Source organism: Thamnophis sirtalis, unplaced genomic scaffold, assembly GCF_051295495.1.
Source record: "Thamnophis sirtalis isolate CommonGarterSnake01/CBP01778 unplaced genomic scaffold, rThaSir2_p1.2 scaffold_7, whole genome shotgun sequence".
Classification (NCBI taxonomy): Eukaryota; Metazoa; Chordata; class Lepidosauria; order Squamata; family Natricidae; genus Thamnophis; species Thamnophis sirtalis.
This window is the reverse complement of record NW_028261387.1, coordinates 5,650,850-5,669,208: the sequence shown is the minus strand read 5'-3', so window position 1 is coordinate 5,669,208 and position 18,359 is coordinate 5,650,850. Positions and strand designations below refer to the sequence as shown.

General features: G+C 43.7%; 1 protein-coding gene across 2 annotated transcripts in view; it reads right to left on the bottom strand.

Moving 5' to 3' along the window:
- OLFM3 (olfactomedin 3) overlaps positions 1 to 18,359 on the bottom strand; it is a 232,974-nt gene that overhangs the window by 28,103 nt on the left and 186,512 nt on the right. For both annotated transcript variants that reach the window (XM_087719222.1, XM_087719221.1), the window contains exon 3: positions 2,938 to 3,093. In XM_087719222.1, coding sequence (XP_087575348.1) covers positions 2,938 to 3,093 — 156 coding nt within the window. The remainder of the gene's footprint in view (positions 1 to 2,937; positions 3,094 to 18,359) is intronic.

Below are 18,359 nucleotides of genomic sequence, written 5' to 3'. Positions count from 1 at the left end.
TCGCTCCTCCTCTTGTTTGGTGCCCGAGGCAGCCACAATCCTTTGCCTAAAGCGAGGTCTGGCTCTGCGCATTTGGTCAAAGACGCAGAAAGTGGCAGAGAGGCAGCATCATTCTCTGCTCATCTTTTATGGAACTGAGGCCACAACTGCAGAGAGGAATCAATAGACTGAAGCTCTTCCTTTATGAGAAATTGCAATGAAGTTCATTGAGTTCCCTGGGTCAAGAATACATTGTTTCTGTTCTTTATTATCCGGAATATTTATTTTTCCTCTCTCTTCTAAATTAGATTTCAGAAAAACTTGCCCACATTGCTTATCCCCCTGAAGAGTTGCATCTTGGCGCAATACTGGAAGAAGGAAGATTTGCCTACTATTCAAGAATGGACATTAAAAGTCACAAACCTAGCAGAGATGGCTAAAATATCAGCATATCTCAAGGATCACTCAGACGAGAGATGAGAGATGTAAACTGGAGTGGAGAAGATGGATTGACTATACTCAAAATAAATATGGGACTAAGAAATTCCAGATAGTTTATGACTAAAGAAACAAGGAATGATATAATCTGTTTAGAGCTAGCCTAGCAAAGAGGAGTTAAAGCTCAAATGAAAGATGATACTAACTTTTTTTAAAGTTTATCTTAGAATATCTTTGTTAAAGATTTATATCCTGTATTGGTTCTGGGAAGCCGAGGGGGGGGGAGGAAGGTTGGGGGGGTGGGGTTTTGGTGGGGAGGGTAGGGGGAGGGTGGTAAATATTTGTAAAAGTTTTTTTTTTCAAAATTTTCAATAAAAAAAGAGTTGCATCTTTTTCCCTGTAATTGGTCAGCATTTATGTATCTCAATCAATTTACTCTCCTTTGTTCCCCATGTGGATATCATCTTCAATTAACTAAAGATCTAGACCAGTGTTTCTCAACCTTGGCAACTTGAAGATGTCCGGACTTCAACTCCCAGAATTCCCCAGCCAGCCATGCTGGCTGGGGAATTCTGGGAGTTGAAGTCCGGACATCTTCAAGTGACCAAGGCTGGGGAATTCTGGGAGTTGAAGTCCGGACATCTTCAAGTGACCAAGGTTGAGAAACACTGATCTAGCCTGAACGTCTAGATGCCAAATTAAAAATATTAAGTCAAATAAACCTACTAATAAAAGGGAGGAACCATAATGGGCCATCTTGGATATATATTAGAATTTACATGAATATCATTCCAATATAATTCTGTTATTTAATCTCCTGAATGATTCAGTTAGCATCAGTGGAATCTGGCCATACATATATATGTCCTCCCTCCCTCTTCTCTCCTGGTGGGAATCCCATCATGAAGGAAGTGTAAGTAAGTAAGTAAGTAAGTAAGTAAGTAAGTAAGTAAGTAAGTAAGTAGGTAAGTAAAATTTTTATTACGGTCAAAGACCAGCAATACACATTAGTTTTTACACTATATTAAAAAAAATACTAACATTAAGATATAATTTAAAAAGTATTGACATTAAAAGTGGATAATAACATAATGGTCCAGAGATTGTTAAGAGGTATGTCCAGATAATTGGTACAAGATGATAACTATACTTCTGTAGCCAATTTTTTTTCTTATGGACATTGCAGCAGCACAGAACTTTGCCACTGCATACGTGGTAACCGGGTTAGTGTCCTGGAGGAGGAAGCCTAGATAAAAATGGTCTGCCCTCCCTGGCAATCTCTCTAATAAGGGGAGAATATGTGCAGACCTACAAGCTCTGTATAGCTCGCAGTGTAATAGAACAGGTGAATTATCCTCCACTTCTCCTTTACCACATATACAACCCGTTCTGCTATAGGTGTTCTCTTATACCTGCCCTGGAGGAGTGCTGAAGGAAGAATGTTAAACCCGGCTCTTTGTTTTGGGGAGATCAGGTCATTTAGATATCTTGCCGATTCCCACCCACCCTGTTTGATTCTGTCCCTACTGTGGAGAGGCAACCTATTTAGTTCTTCTTGGAACTCCATGTCCCTCATTCTATTGATTACTACTTGCTTTGCTTGCTCAAAGCCTAGGAAGGAAGTGGCATAGAATTCCTTCACATTTTTGCTGCAGTAATTAATGACAACTACCCATCAGCATCAAACAGCATAGAGCAGTGATGGCACAGAGTACCCAAATCGGAAGGCTTCGGAAGCCCGATGACCAGCTGGCTGAGGTGGGGTGGTGGTGCAGGTGCTCACAGAGAGGGCTCTGCGTGCCATAGGTTTGCCATCACGGGCATAGAGCAAGGACAATCCTTTTCAAAACAAGTGTTCATGAATTTACTAACAAGTATTTTAGGTTGATACAGTGGTGGGTTTCAATTTTTTTTTAGAACCTCTTCTGTAGGTGTGGCCTGCTTTGTGGAAGTGGCTTGCTGGCCATGTGACCAGGTGGGAGTGGCTTGCTGGCTATGTGACTGAGTGGGAGTGGCTTGGTAGTCATGTGACTAGGTGGGCGTGGCCAACTTGTAAAACGTGGTGAAACTCACTTAACAACGCTCTTGCTTAGCAACCAAAATGTTGGCTCAGGAACTCTGGCATTTGAAGCACGCAAGTCTTAAAGCTGTCAAGTTACAAGACCCTTGCACCCCTAACCCTTTAGAAAAAAGCCTGCAGGGGTATTCAATCTTGACAGCTTTAAGAGTTTAAGGTTTAGATAGGACTCTTAGAGGCGGGCGGGGCAATTTGTAAGCCAGCCAATCAGTGAGCGGTGGGTGGGGCAAGCATGGTGCGGATGGGCAGGGGGAGGGAGCTGGAACTGGTTCTAAACAGCACAGTAGATTTGTGGAACCTCTTCTATAGAAGAGGTTAGAACTGGCAGGAACCCACCCATTGTTTGATACCTAACCCACCTCATGCGTCCTTTTCCAATAGTGCTTCTGTGTCAGTCAGTCAAAACAATTGTTACAGAAAATTAAAAAGATGGGAATGCTTACTTGAAAATGCTTGGTCATTAAGGTCTTCCGGTCATCTTCAATTTGTCGGAACTTAGCCTTCAGTCCTTTCATTTGTGTTTCCATTCTCAAAACATACTGGAAATCCCTCTGAGTCCGTAGATTTAAAACTTCAATGGACTGAGACATATTCTGAACCTGTGAAAGAAGAACACTGCTTGTAACCTCATTTCTAAAAGTGCTCCCATCTTTCTTCTTCCCCAAGGCACTTAAATCAAACGCAGAGTGGTAGTTTGGCATGTGTCAGTTCTTGGATTGTTACCCAATTTTAAAGACCTCACCAAAACACTGTGCATTTCTCAATGCACACGAATCGAGCGTCTGGAGGGAAGATTAGATGCCACTCTCGTTCTTGAACAAATACAGCTTTTCTTCATTCATGAGATGGCGACAGTACTGAATTTGGATCTGTGCCTTTATCTAATAAGCATTACCCTGCTTATATAATCTCACGATGCAAATCAGGAGAATGCTACAATGCAAGCATTGCTTCACAGGCATAGCTAAATTTCATTTCATTTATTGAATTTCTAGGCCGCCCAATCCCGAAGGACTCCGGGCGGCTTACAGAAATGAAAAATTATTAAAAAAAGAATTAAAACAATGAGACACAACAAAGTTAAGAAAAAGCACAACATACACCCAATCAGAGAGGGGCCGGACCTCAATCAAGAGGTCAACGGCCCCCAGGCCTGCCGGAAAAGCCAGGTTTTAATAGCTTTGCGGAAGGCCATGAGAGTAGGTAGGGCCCGGATCTCTGGGGGCAGCTCATTCCATAGGGCCGGAGTGGCAACAGAGAAGGCCCTACTCCAGCCGGCATTGTCGCCAGCCAGCATTGTCCCGCTGAAGGCACCCGGAGAAGGCCCATCCTGTGCGATCTTATTGGTCTAAGGGAGGTATGTGGCAGAAGACGGTCTCGCAGGTATCCAGGTCCTAGGCCATGTAGGGCTTTAAAGGTGATAACCAGCACCTTGAATCATGCTCAGAGACCAATGGGAAGCCAGTGCAGCTCGCGGAGGATAGGTGTAGTATGGGTGTACCTTGGTACACCCAATATTGTTCACGCGACTGCATTCTGGACTAATTGTAGTCTTCGAACACTTTTCAGGGGCAGCCCCAAGTAGAGTAGTAATATAATCTTGAGATGACGAGGGCGTGAGTGACTGTCTGAAGTGCAAACAAGGAACATTTAGAAATTTTCTCCACACCATCCACAAAGAGGAACTTCGAGCTGTCGACATAGAACTGGTGGTTGAAAGAGACGAAGGAATTTAAACAATGGCATGAACAGAATTCGCATCTCAAGACACACCACTCAGCAGAATTCCCTCCATAATAGCTTTTTAGATTCTCCACAGTAAAGCCACAAGTTCTTTCTATTCTTGTGTGTTTGTTTATCTCTTCCAATTCCCCTTGTCAGGGAGAAAGTCTCCCAGGAAGTCTGATTCAAGAGGGCACAGGCATCCGTGAGGGGTTGTGATAGCAATAGCAATAGCAGTTAGACTTATATACTGCTTCATAGGGCTTTCAACCCTCTCTAAGCGGTTTACAGAGACAGCATATCGCCCCCAACAACAATCCGGGCCCTCATTTTACCCACCTCGGAAGGATGGAAGGCTGAGTCAACCCTGAGCCGGTGAGATTTGAACAGCCGAACTGCAGAACTGCAGTCAGCTGAAGTAGCCTGCAGTGCTGCATCATTTCAAGGAGGCAAGTGAAGCAATTTACGTCATTCCCATCATTTGCCCATGTTATGGCACTCAAAATCTCACTTGCTCAGCCCCTCCACACACACACCCTCCCCCAGTGATACTCCTGCGTGGTCATTTCTTTGTTTCGGAGTTGATTCAGACAGGAACACAGATCCACATCAGAGACAGCCTGTTATTAAAATAAGATGTTTTTAAGGATGCTTCATTTTGGGACCTCAAGTTATACCCCTGAGAAAGGAAATGAGAAGTGCAATTACAACAGATTTGTGATTTTATATATGAGCCCTAGTGACAACAAACATCTGGCAAATCTGGTTTGTTCTCATATAACGTACAGATGAGTGTCATTTTTTTAAACCAAGGGGGGGGGTAATTTCTGACTTGCTCCTCATGCTTTGCAGAATACAGAATAACAGAATTTGAAGGCACCTTGGAGGTCTTCTAGTCCAACCCCGTGCTCAAACAGGAAACTCGACAACATTTCAGACAAACGATTGTCCAATCTCTTTTGAAAAAGTATTGGGGCACCCACAACTTCTGGAGGCAAGCTGTTCCACTGATTAATTGTTCTAACTCTCAGGAAATGTCTCCTTTGTTTTAGGTTGCTTATCTCCTTGGTTAGTTTTTATCCAGACAAGGAACACACCCAGAAATGCTAGTTCCAAATTTATTGTAAAGTTACGTTCACAGAATCTTGCAGGTCTGAGATACATCTTCCTCTCCTTACCTCCGCAGTTCAGGAAATTTGGCAGGGTCCCTTCTGAGATATTTGCCACCCACATTCCACCTGTGAGCTGAGTTGACACTTGTTTGACCCTTGCCTAATCTGTGGCTCTTCCGCTTGTCTCCCAAGGACATTCCCACATACCATTGCAACACCATGCCATTTTGTAATCATGGTAAGGGGTAACTTTGTCACCATACTTATATTTGCTGCAAAGGAAAATCAGAAGCTTCCTTTTTCGTGACCCGTCAAAACCGCGGTCCACTAAAGCGCACCCGATTAAAGCGCGTACCTGACGTCATCAGCAGCGCGACAAATAAAATTAAAAATAAATTAAATTAAAATTAAAATTAAATTAAAGCAAGCTGATTCACATAAAGGTAAGGGTTAGGTGTAGGTATAGGGTTAGGGTTAGGTTTAGGGTTACGTTAAGCGTTAGGGTTAGGTTTAGGGTTAGGTTAAGGGTTAGCGTTAGGTTTAGCGTTAGGTTAAGTGTTAGGTTTAGGGTTAGGTTAAGGGTTAGGTTAAGGGTTAGGTTTAGGGGTAGGTTTGGGGGGGTTAGGTTTAGATTTACGTGTTAATTTTAAGTTTACCGCTCACAGCGTGCTGTTTTCGTCGTGCTGTGATGACGTCACGTACGAGCTTTCGTTGAGCGCGCTTTATTCTACCGCGGTTTTGTGGTGGAACCTCTTTTTTCTCTTGCCTTTTCTTTTTTCTTTCTGCACTTTTGCTTCCCCCATCCTCTCCTTTCTCCTTCCTTCCTTCCTTCCTTCCTTCCTTCCTTCCTTCCTTCCTTTTCTTTCTTTCTTTCCAGCTTTTACTCTTCATTAGTTTTGTGTTAGTTTTTATGCTCTTTGTAAAACTTTTAATAAAAATATATATGTGAAAATGTCCCATATCACAGCCAAGGTTCTTTCTGAGCTTCAGTAGCATGCAGCTTCTTATGAAACAGAAAGAGCTACTTTCCAGATGTGTGGCTGGACCCTTCCTCTGCACACTCTGCTGCCTGCGGAGCCTATGGCATGGCAGCCATTGTGGCTGGCAGTTTCTCCCTTTCATTTTGCTTCCAAATCCACAGGCATCATTTACAAATTGGAAGTGAATTGCCTGCCACATTTTCCGTCTGAGCCACACACCCTTTAAAGACAAACGTAGAATACGAACTTCATATATCAAAAGGAAGCCGGATACCGTTAACATGCTTGCCTGGGGCAGATATCTTTCTACCCTTGAAACGTACTTTTTCATGTTTGTGGTCGAAGATTTTTGCTTCAAAACATCAAAAATCAAAGCCGCAGGGTGGGAGAACGATGGGGAAGCAATGAATAGGTGGGTGCGTGATTTTTGGACGGCTATGTCTTGGGTCAATAGTGAGGTTTTATAGGCATTCAGGCTCTCAGAAAAGAGGATGTGATTAATGGAAAAGATGAGAATGATTTCATCCCATAAAGAGAGTGACCAATGTGTTTCACCACATCACAGAAGTCCTCTGAACCTTCCTATGAGCCACTCAGGCTGTACTGGTATAATCCGATGGCGAATCCTATGTTATGGATTCCATGCTGTTTATGGTCATTTCAACAAATGAAGCTTCAAACAGATTTAAAACATTAAATAATATTTGAACTGTCTATCAAAAAGTAAATATATGGAAGAATAATAATGAATACTAGCCCTACTGAGATTGGGTTCACCGACAAATGCGCGCTCGACAAAAGCACGCCGACAAAACTGCTGGGAGAAAACCGCGAGTTTGAAATTGTGCCGACGAATGAATGCAGAAGCGCGCCGACAACAGCGCGCCGACAGAAGTGCGCTTTAAACCTAACCCTAAACTTAACCCTAAACCTAATCCTGAACCTAACCCTGAACCTAACCCTAACCCTTACCCTTACCCTTACCCTTACCTTAACCGTAATCTCACTTCTGTCGGTGCTCTTTTGTCGGCGAGCCTTTGTGGGCACGCTGTCAACATTGCGGTTTTATCACCGCGGTTTTGTCGGCGTGCTGTTGTCGGGCGCGCATTTGTCGGGTCACATTGAGATTGACCCTTGATCTTTTAAAAATGTATTTTTCCCCTTAGCTACCGCCTTCTCCAATGCTGTCTTCTCTCCTATGGCAATCTCTTGCTATCTGTCCATTAGGTGATTCCAAATTGGAATGTTTCCACTGAAAAACAGAAGTATCACACGGGTAATGTCATATAATAAGTCCAAGCAGCCTAAAACGTAGCTGAAATAAAGCCTGAGTTTTTCCAGAAAATGGAGTAATTCTTGCTAAAGCTGAAAAGATAAGGGACCAAGGGAAAGCAAAAATGAGGAAAACCTGTCCCAGAGCGAGTGGGAAAGGGAGAGAGATATCAAGTAACAGCCAGCCAAAATCAGATTCAGATCTGGGGGAGAGAAAAACAGGAAATGCTTAAGTGGATAAGGATGAGAGAAAAAAAGAAAAAGAAGAAGAAAACTGAGATATGTATTCCAGTGGTGGGTTTCAAAAATTTTTGGAACCTCTTCTCTAAGTGTGGCCTGATTTCTGGGTCCACTGGTGGAACCTCTTCTAACCGGTTTGGTAGATTTGACGAACCGGTCCTACCGAACCGGTGCGAACCGGTAGAAACCCACCTCTGACCCTTTTCATTATCTGGTTCTTATAAAACAGCAGGCTTGCCTGATGGTACTAACCTTGGTGTCTTGTCTATTTGGGACGGTTTTTGTTTATTTGGACATTGTTGTTTTATTTACTTGTTTATTCCTGCTGGCTTTTGATTTTATGGCCTGTTTTACTTTATTTCGCTTGGTTTAATTATGAGCTTTCAGGGAAAGCCAGGTGATGTGATGTTCTGGCTTGCATTGTAAATAAGACATGTACATCTTGAAAATGGAATGTGCAAAAGATACATCAGCAGCAAGACAAATAAACTTACAATATCAAGTAGAACCAAAAGTTGAGGTCGCATGGGCACTGAAACCTGGGCATTGCGGAGCAGGTAGACAGCATGATGTGTCTTCTTGAAGACTCTCTAGAATTTGGCAAAATATCAGAAAAAAAAATCTAATGGAAGTTAGACAAAAAAAATTTTTGGGGGGGAGAAAGATTGCTTTGCCTAACGGAATCGCTAACAGAAAATTGCAGGTTACGAATAGCAAAGATTACTGAAGACGTCAAGGTCTGGGATCAATTTAGAAAAAACGAAACGAAACGAAAACCCAATGCATTTGTATGGAAAACTGATTCTCCGATGAAGCCAAAGAGAAGGAGAATGATTTAGTGCTTTTGAATTTGAATGGGTGTGCTTGGATGCCAATGGACAAATTTAGAGCTCTCAAGAAACTTATTAATAAATTGTAAAGTTTTTGCATTGCTTGCATTAGCATGGAAAGTAGCATTTACTTTTTATATCGTTAAGAGCTATTTAATAAGAGGCACGGAAGGTCAGTGTGCCCTCTTCTCTGTATTGTTAAGGAGAAGTGGGGAAAGGCGAGCCTCTCAATGCAGCCAGAGCTGTGGCTCCAGCAATGTCAATGTTGCTTCTTCAATAGTGAAGAAAGATGGGAGCTGTGCTTCAACAAGACTTGGAAGACCTTTGAGTTGCAATGAGAATGGGAAGACAAAATTAAGCATTGGAGAGCTTTGATGGCAATTATAATCTGGAAAAAGGGCTGAGGATTCCTTGCTTGAAAAATCCGTAGAGTTCTCGAGAATCAAAGGAAAGAAGGAAATCACACTCAACCCTATTCTTTTGCTTTTTCTTCTCCATTTCAGGAAAGCATGAACAATGGATGGCAGCAAGCTCTCCCCACAGCCGTCTTAGAGAGCCGAGGTGGCGCAGTGGTTAGAGTGCTGTACTGCAGGCCACTTCAGCTGACTGTTATCTGCAGTTCGGCGGTTCAAATCTCACCGGCTCAGGGTTGACTCAGCCTTCCATCCTTCCGAGGTGGGTAAAATGAGGATCCGGATTGTTGTTGGGGGCAATATGCTGACTCTGTAAACCGCTTAGAGAGGGCTAAAAACCCTATGAAGCGGTATATAAGTCTAACTGCTATTGCTATAGCTATTCGTGTTGAAATATATGATGGGAAGGGACATATTGTGGGTACATGGCGGCTCAGTGGTTATAATGCAGTATTGCAGGCTACTTCTGCTGATTGCTGGCTGCCAGCAGTTCGATTCTCAAGGTTGATTCAGCCTTTCATCCTTCTGAGGTTGGTAATATGCTGACTCTGTAAATCACTTAGAAAGGGCTGTAAAGCACTGTGAAGCGGTATATAAGTCTAAGCGCTATTGCTATTGTTAAATTGCAAGCCCACACTTCAATAGCCTTGAGGTGACAAGTGCCCTTGTCACCTCCAGGCGGGATGATTGCAATGCGCTCTACATGGGGCTACCCTTGAAAAGCGTTCGGAGACTACAGCTAGTCCAGAATGCAGCCGCGCAAGCGATTTTGGGTGTACGCCCAAAATGTAATGTATGTAAGCCGCCCTGAGTCCCCTCAGGGAAAAGGGCGGCCTATAAGCATTAATAAATACCTAAATACCAAATACCTAAATACCGAGATACACCCATATTATACCTGTCCTCCGCGAGCTGCACTGGTTGCCAATTGATCTCCGGATGCAATTCAAGGTGTTGGTTATCACCTTTAAAGCCCTACATGGCTCAGGACCAGTGTATCTGCGAGACCGCCTACTGCCACACACCTCCCAATGGCCGGTAAGATCCCACAGGGTGGGCCTCCTTTGGATACTGTCAGCCGGACAATGTTGGCTGGTGGGCTCCTGGAGGAGAGCCTTCTCTGTGGCTGCTCCGACCCTGTGGAACCAGCTACCCCCAGAGGTCCGGACCTTCCCCACTCTGATGGACTTCAGAAAAGCTGTTAAAACCTGGCTGTTCCGGCAGGCCTGGGGCTGTTGACCTTATCGTTAAGGTCCAGCCCCGATTAGAAATGTATGAGTGTTGGGAATTTTTAAATTATTCTTTTATTTTGCTTTTATTCTTTTTTTCTTTCTTTGTAAGCCGCCTGGAGTCCTCCGGGATTGGGCGGCCTAGAAATTTAACAAACAAACAAATAAATAAATAAAATATGCAGGCAGTGTGTATGAGGCTCGGCCCCACCTATTATATTGCCTGTATTCTGAACACACATGGAGGACAACCTTAATAATGGGAAAGTATTTCAATTTCAATCTATAGTCTGGCTGTGTCCTTTGCTTGCTTGAGTTTTCATTTGCAGAATAATGACAAAAGGCAGGATTCCACTGGCAACTTCACTTGATTGCTGCTATTTTTAAACAGCAAATATAGTAATGCAATATTGGGTCATGCCAAGTATTCAAGTGCAAGAAAATCTACTCTACCCAATTTAATTTCTATTTTTTTGCCCACTCAAAACCCCCCAGTTCTGCACTAATGAACATTAAACGGTATTTTTAATAGGAAAGAGAAGAAAATGAAGCAAGGACGCTGACCTGGAATTTATTGACGCTTGCGAAAGACTTGAAACAGTGGGCGAACAAAAAATCTTGCTGTTATTCAGACAATAGGCAGTTCTCGGTGATGTTTCACGTGTGAGTGTAGCTTCTCAGAGGTGCACCATCTCTCTGATGGCACAGTTCTGAAATATTTTTTTTAAACCATCATTGACTTCAAGCGTTTCTGCCAACATCATGGCAGAACAACTTCATGACTATAAAACCACTACAAAGAAAGTTAGTCCAAAAGGCAAAATAGCTTCTGGGCTTCAAAAATCATTCCACCTCAAAATCACTCCCTTCTTCTGCCAATTTTAGGCTGCTTTACCAGTCTAAAGATGTTACTAAGTGCAAGTTTCTTTTATTCAGCTTTTGCATCCCCAGCTTTTGCTTCTGGAGAAGTGGTGGGATTCAGCCAGTTCGCAACTATTCGGGAGAACCGGTGGGTAACTTTCTAAGTAGTTCAGAGAACCGATTGTTGGAAGAAATCTCTTTTTGTTTTTTCCCACTTTACAGGGCTAATCCTGTAAGGAAGGCAGGAAGGAAACATTCTGGAGTTGTTTCTAGCCTAATCTTTATTGACCTGCTTACAGAAACTGCCTCTCCGGTTAACCCTTATTATATTGTAACAGCTAAGGCGAAGCGCCCATCGACCTGAGTGGCCTTGAGTTGGCCACGCCCACCCAGTCACATGACCACTGAGCCCCACCTACCCAGATGATCATTACGGCAGAAAGCTGTGCGCACATGCGTGGGGAAGTGGGGAGGGTGGTTATGCGTGCATGTGCAGGGGGCACACCATGGGGGGCATTAAATTAAGGGGGTGGGCATGCAAGCACGTGTGGTAGCATGCACACATGTTCTTTTGGCACCTGAGGCCAAAAAAGTTTGCCATCCCTGCCCTAGTACTCATCAATTTGATCTAGTGGTTAAGGCAGCAAGCTAGAAACCATAAGGTTATGAATTCTCTTCATCCCTCTGGAATGAGCTGCCCCCGGAGCTTCGCATAATCCCCGACCTCCGGTCCTTCCGATGCACCCTAAAAAGTTGGCTTTTCCAGCAAGCTGGCCTGGCCTGAACAGAATAAAATAAATGATTAATTTAATTGCTAATTTTAAACTAATTTTAAATTTTTTATTGTTAATATTAATTGGGTTTGTTTTTGGATACTTTATTTAATTTCCTTTTTAACTTTTGTGATATGTGTTTTTTTGTTGTTGTTGTACGCCACCCTGAGTCCTTTGGGAGAAGGGCGGCATATAAATCCAATTAAAATAAAATAAATAAATGTTATTTTTACTCACATGTATATACTTATTTTCATGCATATAATATTTTATATGTATGTTCTCAGTTTAAAGGTTGTAATAAGATTTGTGTTTTTTTTTCAAAATGAAAGGTGTCTTTACATTTGGCTGACGCACTCACTGAAATGTCAGTTCTTTAGAGAATGAAAGATTTGAACAAAGCTATTTGTTCAAATAAGAAAAAAACCCACAAACCTTCTTTGTCAAGTTATTGGTGAGTTATTAACATATAATGTATTAGGTTTGGTCTCCTTATTAAAATAAAAGCAGAAACATCCAAAAACCATGTGTCAGCCTCTGCTTTGCTCTCGCTTCAGCTGCCATGAAACGGGGAGGGAGGGCATGGTATTTGGGAGGGGTTACTCATTGTGCTGGAGGAATGTTCTGGAGTTCACCGGCTGATCAGACTACGCATGCGTGGGTGTTTCCCGCCAGGACTAATGGCACTAATGGCATTCCATCTTCGTGATGCCTTTTGAAGTTATCTCACACCTGACACTTGGAAGACTTATGATTGGTCTGGGACTATGATGCCAAGGGGTGGGGAATGGGCTATTCTATATATCAATTGCTTTCGCGCCTAATTAATCAGACTTCGCTACGCTTTGCCTTTTAACCATTCTTAATTAGTAAAAGTACACTTGATTTTCCACACATGGAGTCCGGTGGTCTTTCTTTCCTAGTTAATTAATGGAGAGGAGCTGACACCATGCCAGCGTCTGCAAGTAGTCCAGGTATGGTTTCCAGAACTTTCTAAATTTCTACTTCCTTTGTTCTCTTTGCCCTGATCAATTTGCTGCAATGTTTACACAGTAGGAAGCAGGGGTGGGTTCCTGCCAGTTCTAACCTCTTCTACAGAACCAGTTCCAGCTCCCTCCCCCTGCCCATCCGCACATCATCAAGATGAAGAGTGAGAGGAGGAATTCTGGGAGTTGAAGTCCACAAGTCTTAAAACTGTCAAGTTTGAACACCCCTGAGGTTTTTTTCCTAAAGGGTTAGGGGTGCAAGGGTCTTGTAACTTGACAGCTTTAAGACTTGTGTGCTTCAAATTCCAGAGTTTCTGAGCCAACATGACTGGAGGAAGAATTGTGGGAGTTGAAGTCCACAAGTCTTAAAGCTGTCAAGTTTGAACATCCCTGGGGTTTTTTTTTCTGAAGGGTTAGGGGTGCGAGGGTCTTGTAACTTGACAGCTTTAAGACTTGCACACTTCAATGCCAGAGTTCCTGAGCCAATATGACTGGAGGAAGAATTCTGGGTGTTGAAGCCCACAAGTTTTAAAGCTGTCAAGTTTGAACACCCCTGGGATTTTTTTCCTAAAGGGTTAGGGGTGCAAGGGTCTTGTAACTTGACAGCTTTAAGACTTGCGTGCTTCAAATGCCAGAGTTTCTGAGCCAACAATTTGGTTGCTAAGCAAGAGCGTTGTTAAGTGAGTTTCACCACATTTCACAAGTTGGCCACGCCCACCCAGTCACACGGCTGATAAGCCACTCCCACCCAGTCACATGGCTGGCAAGCCACTCCCACAAACCAGGCCACACCTATAGAAGAGGTTCTAAAATATTTTGAAACCCACCACTGGTAGGAAGAGACCACTTTTAAGGGAGAAACGGGATGTTCCACTTGCTGGATTGCGGGGTGAGGGTGGGGAAGGGTGGTCGCCACATCAACCTCTTTAATCCCATTGGTTATTTGCTAGACATGAAAGTGAAGTAAGGTTGAGATGGGCAGTAAACAGGAAATATATGTAGCCATGCCTTCTCTGGGTTTTCTCACCCATTTCTCCCCAAAGAATTATTATATACATTAATACAGGTAGTCCTTGACGTATGGCCACAATCAAGCCCAACATTTCTGTGAAACACCTCTTAAGTGAGTTCACCCCAATTTACGGCTTTTCTTGCCCAAGTTATTAAGTGAATCACTGCAGTTGTTAAATGAGACAAGCAAATTAGTCAAATTAAGTGAGTAATAGCAATAGCAATAGCAGTAGACTTATATACCGCTTCATAGGCCTTTCAGGCCTCTCTAAGCGGTTTACAGAGGGTCAGCATATTGCCCCCAACAATCTGGGTCCTCATTTTACCCACCTCGGAAGGATGGAAGGCTGAGTCAACCCTGAGCCGGTGAGATTTGAACCGCTGACCTGCTGATCTAGCAGTAGCCTGCAGTGCTGCTTTTAACCACTGCGCCACCTTGGCTCTAGTCTGGCTCTAGTCTGGCTTGACTTGGCTGGTCAGAAGGTCACAAAAGGGAATCACCTGATCCTGGGAGGCTGCAATCGTCATAAATGTGAGTCAGTTGCCAAGCATCTGAATTTTGATCACAAGACCATGGGGATGCTGCAACGGTCGTATGAAAACTGATCCTAAGTAACTTTTTTCAGCGCTGTTATGACTTTGCATGGTCACTGAACAAACTGTTCTAAATTGAGGGCTATCTGCATGTTAAGCCAGTGGCCCCAAATCTTTTGGACACCAGGGACTAGTTCTGTGGAGAGAAGTCAGCATTGTGGCCCGCCAGTGGAGCTGGCAGCAGTTTCGGATATTGAGGAGGCTGGGGAGGAACATGGGCCAGGCCTGGAGTCTGGGGAAGGCTCTGATGAGGCTCTGTGTCAGAGGCAGAGATGGGGCCAGGGCCGTATTCCAGTTATCAGCTGCCTTCAGTGTCAGACATCAGTGAGGCAGACAAACAGCTGGAGCCTGTTCCCAGTGTGCGCAGGCACAGAGTTGCCAGACAAAGGAAACAACCAGTGGTGGGATTCAAATAATTTAACAACCGGTTCTCTGCCCTAATAACTATCTGGGTAGGTGGGGCTCGGTTGATGGATGCTTCGCCTTAGTTGTTACAATGGTAATAAGGGTTAACCGGAGAGTCAGTTTCTGTAATCAGGTCAATAAAGATTAGGCTAGAAACACCACCAGAATGTTTCCTTCCTGCCTTCCTTACAGGATTAGCCCTGTAAAGTGAGAAAAAACAAAAGGAGATTTCTTCCAACAACCAGTTCTCCAAACTGCTTAGAAAGTTACCAACCGGTTCTCCCGAATAGGTGCGAACCGTCTGAATCCCACCACTGGAAACAACTAAAGAACAGGGGTCGATTTGGGAATAAGGCCAGATGATGAATGGCCCCTCCCAGAGGAAATAATAAAAGAGGAGCAAAAGGGGAGTGGAGTTTGCAGGAGACAATTAGTTCGCTAATTGATTCGTGACTCTCCGAGGCTCCTTGCCAAGTTCTGCAGATATCATCTTGGCAGCTCTCCAAGCCAGATAAGGTCTGTGACTGTAAATCCTCCCTTGAAAGACTTTGCTGGCTGTGAATGAGCAGAATTCACAGTAAATTAATAAAAGGGTTTTTTGTCGGGACAAGGAGTTGGGAAGTCTTGGGAAGTCTCAATCAGAACAGTATTTCCATGGCTTGGAAGGGAGGGCGTGGTTTCTTGCGCCCCACAAATGGGGCTTCGCTTGTTTGTGTGGCCCGGTTTCTTGCATGCCACAGTCCGGTCCTGGTCCACAGATCAGGGGTTGGGGACCTCTGTGTTTAGCTATACATCAAAAGCAAGGTGTCAGCTCTATGCTCTACTGCAGTGTTTCTCAACCTTGGCAACTTGAAGATGTACGGACTTCAACTCCCAGAATTCCCCAGCCAGCATTCGCTGGCTGGGGAATTCTGGGAGTTGAAGTCCGTACATCTTCAAGTTGCCAAGGTTGAGAAACACTGCTCTACTGACTAAAGAATGTTGGTTTCCATTTGCTTAGCTCTGTTTCAACTTATTTCAAGGCTAACGGGGATTCTTTGGGGGTGAAAGTGGAGGGGTACCAATTCTCAGGTGTATATCGAACGGATCGTTAATTCCATCCATTTACATTTTTTTAGGGTAATTTTTTTTTCCGCAAGGAGAGATAGTGCTTTTGAATATTAATAAGGAAATAGCAATAAATTTCCCTGCCTCCTGAGGGATGTAACCATTCTCCTGGGGGAGCGGAGGTCATAACGCCAGCTGCTGTTGACTTGCTATGGGACATGAAATTAATTCAGGACAAGACAGAACCTCTGGCCTAAGCCATCCAAAACATATTTTCAACTTTTTTTTTCATGGCCTCTAATTCAGAACCAAGAGATGACAGGGAGGGAAGGTCAAAGAATGCGCAGAGACCAGGCGGTAGATTTGTGTTAGGTTAATCTTGCATCACCCCATCCCTGGTTGAAAACCAAATGAAACACTAAAGTTGACATTTAATCCAAATGCAGATTTGCTATTTATCTGCTTCTTTTTGTAGCTTGTAGAAACAGAAAAGCCACATTTTTTTCCAATTATTCTTGTCGAAATGGAAGTCACGCAAATACAACATCCTCCCCCGCACGGCGAACACAGCTACAACTATTTGCTATGCCACCGCAGGGCGGAATCTGCAATATGGAGTTCTTACGCGCACAAATGTAATTAGCTTAAAATTATTTCACTCGGGCTGAGGTGAATTTATGACAGATTTGGTCATTGGGGTAAAAATTCTAAAACAGCATACAGTTTATGTATAATAAAAATACGCAGGGTGGAAATAATGCCTCAGGTAATCAGGTGATTACAGATACTCCTTGATTTACAACCATTCATTTATACTGGCACTGAAAAAAGTAATTGATGACCGTTTTTCGACCGTTGCAGCATCTCCATCAGGGGTGGGTTTCGACCGGTTCGCACCAGTCCCTGCGATCCGGTTGGTCGCCGAACCCGGAAGTAAGTAACTTCCGGGAATGGCGAAGCCCCCCCCCCCGCGCCCGCGCATGCCCGCAAACCCGCACCTGCTCCTTACCCGGTTTTTACGAATTCTGTGCTTCTACGCATGCGCAAAATGCATACAGCGCCTGCGCGATCCTCCAGGAGCAGCTGGAGCATCGCGCAGACGCTAGTACGCACGTGCGCGCCGCGTGCATGCGCGAGGACGCCGCGTGCGTGCGCGAGGATGCCGCCGGCCTCGTTCCAACCAAATCGGTTGGAACGGGGCGAGAAACCCACCCCTGATCTCCATGGTCACATGACTAAAATTTGGGTGCTTGGCAACTGGCATGTATTTACCACAGTTGCATTACGTGGGGACATGTGATTCCCCCTTTGTAACCTTCCCATCTGACTTTTAACAAACAAAGTCATTGGGGGAAGCCAGATGTGCTTAAGAATCACATGATTCACCAGTGATATTAATAATCCTAAATTTAAGAATTGACGCACAAAAACTTGTAACCAAACGTCATGCTTGATGAAATGGAGGAAAGTTGTTTTTTGTTCTTCTCTTGCTTTGTTTTGTATGTGTTGTTTTGTTTAAAAAGAATAAAAAAATATATTAAAAAAAAAGAATGAGAACACAAGATGGTAGGCTCAAGGCTTTCTAGGGGAGTACAAAACAATATTACAAAAAGGTGATATTTGCCTCTCAAAATGATTCACCCGTGTGCAAAAAAACCAAAATAAGTTAACATCTGAATTAATAGAATGGCCCAGTCCCTCTTTTTCTCAGAACCCGTGGTTCTTGGACAGTTGTTAAGTGAATACTAATACCAGTTAGACTTATATACCACTTCATAGGGCTTTCAGCCCTCTCTAAGCGGTTTACAGAGTCAGCATATTGCCTCCAACAACAATCTGGGTCCTCATTTTACCCACCTCGGAAGGATGGAAGGCTGAGTCAACCCTGAGCCGGTGAGATTTGAACAGCCGAACTGCAGAACTGCAGTCAGCTGAAGTAGCCTTCAGTGCTGCATTTAACCACTGTGCCACCTCGGCTCATCACTGCAGTTGTTAAATTACTAACAGTTGTTAAGTGAATCTGGCTTCCCCATTGACTTACTTTGTCAGAAGGTCACAAAAAGGGATTACATGACACCGGGACACTGCAATTGTCATAAATGTGAGTCAGTTGGCAAGCATCTGAATTTTGATCACGTGACCATGGAGATGCTTCAGCGGTTGTAAGCGTGAAAAACAGTCACTTTTTTCCAGTGGCGTTGTAACTTCAAACGGTCACTATTGTAACTTGAAGACTATCTGTACTGAAGGCCAGTTTTTGAAAATGTTGTTTTTAGGTAATGAGGAACTGTAACCCTTGTGATATGGTCAGATTTACAATTCTCATTCTCTCTACCATGGGCAAGAAAGCTGGGGCTAATGGAAAGTGGATGTCAACATCTGGTAGTTTT